This window comes from Brienomyrus brachyistius, chromosome 3, assembly GCF_023856365.1.
Source record: "Brienomyrus brachyistius isolate T26 chromosome 3, BBRACH_0.4, whole genome shotgun sequence".
In the NCBI taxonomy this organism is placed as follows: Eukaryota; Metazoa; Chordata; class Actinopteri; order Osteoglossiformes; family Mormyridae; genus Brienomyrus; species Brienomyrus brachyistius.
Genome location: NC_064535.1, coordinates 13,682,321 through 13,691,207, shown reverse-complemented (window position 1 = coordinate 13,691,207; position 8,887 = coordinate 13,682,321). Strand labels below are relative to the sequence as shown.

The following is an 8,887-nucleotide window of genomic DNA, read 5'->3' as shown; positions in this document are numbered from 1 at the left end:
TTCCATGTGTGAAATTTGCATTTTCTGCCCATATCGTTGTGGTTTCCTCCGGGTGCTCTGGTTTCCCCCCACAGTCCAAAGTCATGCTGAGGCTGATGGGGGTTACTAAATTGCCCACAGGTGTACTTGTATGAGTGAATGGTGTGTGACTGTGCCCTGTGATTGGTTGGTGCCCCATCCTGGGTTGTTCCTTGCCTTGTGCCCATAGGCTCCGGATCCCCCACGACCCTGAATAGGATAATGGATAGATTATAAATACTATATTTATAAAAAGGCATAACACATTATACCCATATTTATTATGCATAAACTGACTTCCTTAAGTTCTCATCTATAATACACTATAGATACCTTTATAATGCAGTACAAAGCATTCTTAATGGTTATACCGACCACTATAATGCATTATAAAGGTATCTATGGCGCATTATACATGAGAACTTCATAAAGTATTCATAATGCGGAGTACTTTCTTTTTTACTATTACCGCTACTTAGCTCAACTACAGGAAAAAGGTGTTATCACTCGAAGGATTTTTTTTAATTAACAAAAACAGTTCTGGAAGGGATGTGTAATTCCCATACCAAATTTCATCAAAATCAAAAATGCTGATGAAACGACCATTTGTTGAATATAAATGGAATAACCCAGCACTTTTCATGAGTTTCCAAAAGTCCCTGTAGGGTTTGAATCAGTTGCCAAACGTTATATTTTCTTTTTTTTTATTTACTGATTATGTTTATTATTTTAACATTCAAAGTAAATTAAACTATACATGGCAAAAAATATTTCATGTAGTTGCTCCTATTTTCTTATGCATAGAACAAGTTGTCTTTCAGTTCAACTGTAGTTTTATAGCTAAAAACAACATTATGGAAAATGCAATTAAGCTTTATTCCAATACACGACTCATTGTTCAATATTGTTACATTTCATCAAAAAAAAATTCAAATATTTTATAATTTTGATTGCAACATTCTGCCATATTGTTCCTGCAACACTGAAGATTCTCAAAGCTGCTGTGGCAGTGTTTACAGGCAGATCTGGAATACTGGTTTGGCTTCCAGTAAGGGTCAGCTTCCTCTGCTAAACATGGTTGACTCAGGCATACAGTGTGAGATATTTCTCCAGTTGGGCACTGCAGTCATTATAGCCAACACTGACTTTGGGGGGGGAAACTCGACTTTGACTAAATTCACCATGGTACACAAAATGATAGTCAAATTATTTATTTTGTAGGTGACACTTCAAGTGTTGCATCCTTTCAGTATCAATGACAATTATAATGATGATATAGTATATGCTGTCTTAAGTGTATGTGTAAATGTTCATGAAATATTAAGCCGTGTTGTTAAAAACTGCACTTGTATATATGAGTTTCTTTGAATTCAATTACATTTTAATTCTGCTTCCTTAAATTCAATTTTTAATTGCAATTCTGCATCCCGTTTTCATCTGCAACTCAAAATCAATTCAAATTCACAAAATGAATTGAAATTTAAGGGCCATTCGCAATTGAATTCTGAACAACCGTAGTGTGTGTGAGAGTGAAATGGGGACAGTCCTTAAGTGTGTGTGAGGGTAAGATGGGGACAGTCATTAAGTGTGTGTGAGGGTGAGATGGGGACAGTCAAGTGTGTATGAGAGTGAGATGGGGACAGTCATTAAGTGTGTGTGAGGGTGAGATGGGGAAGGTCCTTAAGTGTGTGTGAGACTGAGATGGGGAAGGTCCTTAAGTGTGTGTGAGAGTGAGATGGAGATGTTCCTTAGGCCGTGTGTGTGAGAGTGAGACGGTGATCCAGATGTGGACGCTCCTTAGGTGTGTCCCAGGCTATTCGAGAGTGAGATGGGAATGCTCCTTGGGCCTGTGTGAGAGTGAGCAAACGGGGGGATCGGTGTCCTCACCTCAGTCAAAAGAATGCTGACAGAAGCATGCCCCCCCCCCCCACCTGGCACCACTCCTCTAATCGTGATGCGATCAGAAGGGCCACAGACATACACCAGCAGGATTAAGCCCGTCTGCTCTCAGTATCACCGGTCAAACGTTTATTTATAACCAGGCGTTGGCACAGCAGCCTCAAAGGCGTCATCAGGCAGGAATTCATGTAAAATAAGGTTAGAAACCAGTCGCATCAGTCATGGAATACACACACACACATACACACACACACTTTAAGGAGAAAAAAAGTATAGCATTTCAAAGCTCATTAGCTTTAAAGAAGGTTCCAAGTATAGCAGGACATTCTAGAAGTGTATTAGTGTAAAGCATTTTTAACACCTACCGGTGGGCAAAAAGGGAAAAGATGACTTACACACTAGGCTGAAATGTAGTTTAGCTGAGCCTGACCGGTGCTGCCTGTTTATTTTAATGCCAAAACCATCCCACCACATCCTGGATTTTCCACCCCTTTTAAGTTCCCTCCTTGTCTTCCCTTCTACACAACTTGTGGCAGATGTGCTGAAAGTCATTCAACCAGCCCCCTCCTAAAACTTCACCCTAAGGTATCAAAGTCCTATGAGCCAACGTGGCTGGAGGATCGGCCCCCTGCTGGCGGTGCGCGGCGCAGCGGGCTACTGCGACTTCTGGCTGGCGAAGTCCCAGGCTGTGTCCTGGGCGCACTTCCACATGGCTCGCACCAGGCGCGTGAAGCCCATATCCTTGGGCTTCTCCAGGCCTCGCATCAGCCGCTGCTTCATGATGGCGATGAACTCCTTGTTGCTCAGCTCACCGTTGCCTAACGGCAGGGGGCCAAAACGGGGAAGTGAGGGTGAAGCCAGGCTGAGGTCAGCGGTGGGGGCTGGGGGGGGGGGGACAGGCTTACCATCACAGTCGAAGAGAGCGAAGACGACGTCGCACACATGGTCCGACAGCTCCACTTTGGCCACCGTGCGGGCTACCTGCTTCATGGTGGCTGGGGGGGGGGGGTGAATGGGGCGGGGGCAGAAAAAACAGCTGATGAAGCGTTTCTCCACGTTACTGCATCCAGGGTAATGAAAGAGTGGACAGCTAGAATGACACGTCCGAAGCTGGCTGTCGGGGGGCCGCCAGATCGCTTGGTCCGATCGATTATGTAAGGTGGGGGAGGGGGGCTTCAGAAGGACTGGACTGCAGAAAGGGAGAGAGACTGGACCAGAACCGGAGCCAGGCACAGAGCGATCCCAACGACGGTGCCTTATGGTCAAAACAACCCGGACAATGAAAAAGAGTCAAACTGAAAAAGAAAATAGCTGAGAAGACGATAAAGTCTCCAGAGCTTCTCATAAGAAGCATTGATTGGATAAACTCAGGGGTGGGATTAGAGAGACAGGAGAGCGCGACAGAGGACTACAAGCTGACAGAATGCCTTGAGGTAGATCAATTAAGATGGCAGCCTGTTCACCTTGGCCTCATTACTGTACTGATGGCGCTGGTGTCCTGACCATCTCTCAGTCAATAAAGCAATGCCTAACTTGACAACTGGTGCATTCAAATTAAATATCTTCAGGCCTGCGTTTCTAATCCAACAAAACAAGCTACATGAAATCTGTCATCTAGAAAAGAACTTAAAAATCCACCTATTAAGGAGCCTGTGATCGCACTTGTTCCCAGGGGGCAGCCTGAGGTCATGGTTCGAGCTGCACACACAGGTCAGAGACACAAGGGGGACACAATGCTCTTCGCCATTCGGGGCTAGTGCTCTCTGCAGCTCATGGCAGACGGTGACGCGTCCGCAGCTCCTGTGGGCCAGCCTGTGACTTAGACGTGCCGACGGGGCCAGTGATACAAGCCAGAGCATTCACAGGTCGTTTATCAGCCATGCAAGGACCACCTGCAGTTACGTCTGGGCAGGGGCGGACGGGGCAGACGGGGCAGGAAGTGAAGGCAGAGCGACGGGACGCTGCTGAGACTGGCGATGTCGTGAGCAGAACGGATATAAAACTCCATTAGAATGGGGAGGAACAGATGGTCTTTCTCCTATTAGGCCAGTCGGTTAAAACGGCTCGAGCGAAACTGGCAACATCGATAGAATGTAATTGCCAGGCGGCAGCTCTGAGTTAATTGCGGGAAAGTTGTTGGTGTGAACGAGACCCCCGTACGACCGATCGACGCAGCGATGCCACGCAGGTACCCGTGCCGACCTGCAGGGGGCACTGCGCTGCTGAATTTGAGCCAGGAGCCGCGCCGCGGTCATGCGGCATTCGTGACGCCACACGCTTCCACAGAAGAATGGAGAGAGGAATATGAAATGCCAGTGCTGGGATTCCTGCCAGGTCTGGCTGGATGCAGGGACTCCAAATGTGGAACGTTAAACAGGCTGATAGGACTGGGCTAGGAAAGAGAGGGATTGCTGGCAGATGAAAAAAAGACGACTGGGGAACAAGGAGGAGAGAAAAAAAAACAATCACAAAAATACAGGATGAAGGGAAAGCCAGAAATGGGGAGGGGAAGTATAAAAGAATGTGGACAACTGGAGGGGAAGAACAGGGGTACCTTTGTCAATAGAGGCACCAGCCATGTGGTAGAAGCTCAGCGCTGTGTCCACGTCATTCACGTTCTTCAGGAATGTGAAGAAATTCTCCACCTCCTCAAAAGTTATTCCCTAAAGAGAGAGTTGGGGGGGGGGCTGCATATTAATTACCTGTTTACAAGGACGAGATTATTACAAAGCCGCGCCGTTGCTGTAAAAATATCCACCTGCTACATTTGCTCGAGCAGAAGCCGGTGTTTTCTTTCAATTGAATCTGACTCGTCTACGAGTCACAGATGGCTGAGAATGGCGCTGTTCTTATGTAACACAACACCTTCCAACTATTTACACATTGCTCTGCAGATATTAAGCCAGAGAAATTTCGTTACTACTTCAGCACTGGCTCTCCCATCCATCTCTCTCCCGCTAACTTATTAGCCTCTCCGCTCCAATCTGTTCCGTCTTCGCGAGTGACAGATGACCTTTCCAGATCGTTTTACATGGTTTAGGTGTCAGTTTTTGACTTGGCTACTGGTTACACAATCAGATTTATCTACATCACTAGTAAATACCAGAGGTGGCTCATCTCCAGGGCTGGAGATTTGAACGGTGCCTCTATTCTGGTTGTGTGTGTGTGTGTGTGTGTGTGTGTGTGTGTGTGTGTGTGTGTAGTTTTCATTTTTCCCCCCTGTGGAGATCACTTCACGTCACATTATTCCTGTCATCTTCACCATGATACTTGCAGGTGGCTTAACTGAAATTTCAAGTGACTCCTGCTTTTCCATCCGTATCCAAGAGCTCTTTACCGCCCACTGCATAACCCTTCATAAGATGTGACCTGTGTGGGTTGGGCCCTGGTAATGGAACTGATCACTCCGGGACGCCCAGGCATGTCAGTCAGGCGACGGGGAGTCCCGGGGGGGGGAGGGGGGGGGGGAGCTTCCTCTTCGTGATATGTATGCAGCCAGCACAGCAACAGAGATGGAGTGAGAGACCCAGAGAGAAACACGAGATGGGCCTGACGACGGCCCTCTCACATTGTGATGGGAGTGATCTTCACGCAGACACACACACAATATGGTTCCATTGAAAAACAGTAACACAGCACACATACATGCGGCAGGAAATTTCCTTTGGGGAATTTTTGACAATTTTCATAATTTTGGCTTGATATGCCACCACGATAGATTTCAAATAGATCAATACAAATGTGAAGCATAAATTTTCACCTTTAATTCAAGGGGTTTAACAAGAATATCGTATTTACAGCAATTTGTGTACATAGTCCCCTCATTTTACTGGCTCAAAAGTAACTGGACAACTGACTAACAAGCTGTTTCATGGCCAGGTGTGGGTCGTTCCCGCATATTATTATTAACAATTAAACAGGTAAACGGTACGGACTCTGAATTGGCATTTGGAAGCTGCTGCCGTGAACTCTCAGTATGAGGGCCAATGGGCTGTCACTGCAAGTGAGGCAGGTCATTGTTTAGCTGAGAATACAAACCAAACCTCAGAGAGACAGCAGTAACATTAGCAGTGGGCCAATCGACAGTTGGTTACATTCTTAAAAAGAAGGAATACACGTTGCTAAAGTCTACAATTCAGAGAAGACTTCATGAAAGTAAATACAAAGGATTTATCATAAGGTGCAAACCACTGGTAACCCTCAAGAACACGAAGGCCAGATTAGCCTTTCTAAACACTTAAAAAAGCTTGCCCAGGTCTGGAGAAAAAAAATCTTTGTATGGATGAAGAGAGTATGGAAAAGGGAAAGAGCGGACTGTGGTCCAAAGCATATCACATCATCTGTAAAGCATGACAGAGGCAGTGTTATCATATGCCATGTATGGCTTCCAGTGGAACCGGGTCACCAATGTTTATTGATTTGACTAAAGACAGAAGCACCAGGATGAATTCCTCAGTGTATAAGGCTATATAGTCTTTTGAGATTCAGTAAATTCTGCAAAACTGACATGGCGCTACTCAATGCAAATGGACAATGGACTCAAAATGGAATGTGAAAGCAACCCAAGAGCTTTTCATGGCAAAGAAGTGGAATATTCCTCAATGGCAGAGCCTGTCACCTGACCTCAACCCTAGTGGTCATGCATTCCACTTGCTGAAGAAAAAACCGAAGGCAGAAAGTCCAACGAACAAGCAGCAACTGAGGACAGCAGGAGCCAAGGCCTGGTGAGGCATGACTAAGGAGGAAGCCTAGCATTCGGAGATACACTCCAGACCTCCGGATGTCATTGACTGCAAAGGACTTCAAGTATTAAAAATGATCATTACAGTTATGATATTGGCAAACTGTCCAATTACTTTTGAGCCTCTGTAAATGGGGGGAATTATATATAAAATGGCTACAGTTCAAAACAGCTGATACAATATGTTAAAACTCCTTAAATTAAAGATGAAAGGTGAAGCCTCAGTCCCATCTTGACCGCTTAATTCCAAATTCCTTGAAATTACGAAAGTTGTGTCATTGTCCAAATACTTATGGACCAAACTGCATCTATCTGATCTGAAATATATTTCATTCATTTAATATATTCACATACATATCAACAGACAATGAAAAGCACATATATCACAGCATTCCCTCTGGGCTGGGCCGCTGCATAGCCCCTGGGCCGCCGTACCTGGGCGTCCTTGAACATCTTCTTCAGACCTTTCTGCATCTGCTTGAGCTTCCGCGACTGCACCCCGCTGTAGGCCAGCAGCATCCCGCCGAACTGTCTCTCTGTGATGTGCCCGTCCACGGGGTCACTGCGCTCGAACTGCGGTGGGTGAGAGGAGCCTGTCAGACCCCTGGCACCTATGCATCCCTGAGTCGCTCAGCCAGGGGCGGACAGCAGGGCCTCGAGTGATATGCACATGGAAGCTGCGCGTGAGCGCCACCGTGTGGAGCAACCATGTTTATGAACGCTTTCGGCGGTGACCACACAGAAACGGAACAAGTGACACATGTTTAAATGACCATGGGGTGACATGTCAGAGTGACTGAAGGATGGAGGACTTTTCTGCATAGATGCGCCTTTGGACAGGATAAGCTGCCCTCCCTCATTCACAGCTGCAGAATAAGTTAAATATGGCGATGGGGACAGGACCCAAACAGTTTGTCCTGCAGACATAAACCCTACATTCCAGAAAACCTCATTTTTTGACCTTTCACTTAGAATTTAATACTGCCGCTTTGATTATAGGGGTATTAAAGAATGTCAAGGACTCTTGAGGAACGACGGCATTCATTTTCTGCGATTAACTCCGGCTCACTCGCATTCCGAGCGCAGGCTCGGACTGATAAAAATCAGTAGGCCGACACCCACCAAAGAAAGGCACCTGCACGCCGGACAGAGGGTACAGTTTTCTGCGCCAAACCGCTGGGCAGTGCCACCAGGCATGCTGAAAAGTAACTCAGCGGGCAGCCGGGATCCTGTTGTGATTGGCCCTTTGTATGGTTACATGACACTGCTACGGAGTCCTTCATATGCAGTATGATTTCTGTGATTTCGTGGTGCCCTGACGATGGGATTTCAGATGGCTGAGGGGTGAGCGGAGTGCGATTACTTCAGGGTGGGGGGGGCAGCAGGGGCCAGTCCTGCAGGGTAAGAGCGAAGTGCCACAGGGAGAGTGTAATAGCAAATTAAATTCCCGCACAAAAAGAAGGATGCAATTCCAGAGTTACTGTTGCATGCAAACAGCAGGGGAATTTCGCAGCAGAGCGCATTGCTAGAAGAGGTATGTGAGATTGTGTGTGTGTGTAGGATCCAGATTATCATCATCCCTGCTACTTCTGTCCTTACACAGAACCCCCCTCCCACCTCCCACGAAATTGAGCTGCAGCTCACCCACGTCAAGCTGTCATTTGAATGGGCCACTTAACCCGGTCCACTTCCCCGAAGGTGCGTGTAACACAATCGCTGTTTCCCGAAAATCACAATCACAGACCACAGCAATTACTACTCTGCACGTTCTGATGAGGAAAATCCCCGATCAGCATATGTTTCTGTTCACCCAGAGTCTAGCTCTCCTATACTTCTGTACGGTTGTCAGTTTGCCATTCTGTGTCTGACAGAACGCAACTGGCGAAACTTCCACGTTAACAAATCTGCGCACTATAGTTTGTTTCCCGGTCCTTTGTTCTTGCAGAGCTTTTACACAGACCCACTCTCACAGTTTGGGGCCGATTAGGGTTCACCAAGCTCACAGTGAATAATGGGTCCATAAAGTATGTGAACCATGACATACAGAACAGATCGATAACTAACAGGACCCCCCCCCACCCCCACCGACATAATATAGTGCAGCAACAACTTATTCAGTTCAAATTCACAGCTGTGTCTCTCAAACAAAACTTAGGAAACAAGCGTGATGACCGGAGCCCCCAAGGAGAGACACTGAGATTCTACAAATATGCCCCTGCACTCAGGCCA

General features: G+C 46.6%; 1 protein-coding gene across 1 annotated transcript in view; it reads right to left on the bottom strand.

Annotated features, from left to right (window-relative positions):
- Positions 1-2,023: 2,023 nt before the first annotated feature.
- The window catches only part of micu1 (mitochondrial calcium uptake 1), a 32,141-nt gene continuing 25,277 nt past the window's right edge, over positions 2,024-8,887 (bottom strand). The window contains exons 9-12 of the mRNA XM_049007206.1: positions 7,094-7,231; positions 4,472-4,580; positions 2,823-2,912; positions 2,024-2,735 (exon numbers count right to left, since the gene is read on the bottom strand). Of these exons, the coding sequence (XP_048863163.1) occupies positions 2,572-2,735; positions 2,823-2,912; positions 4,472-4,580; positions 7,094-7,231 (501 nt within the window). The 3' untranslated portion in view covers positions 2,024-2,571. The remainder of the gene's footprint in view (positions 2,736-2,822; positions 2,913-4,471; positions 4,581-7,093; positions 7,232-8,887) is intronic.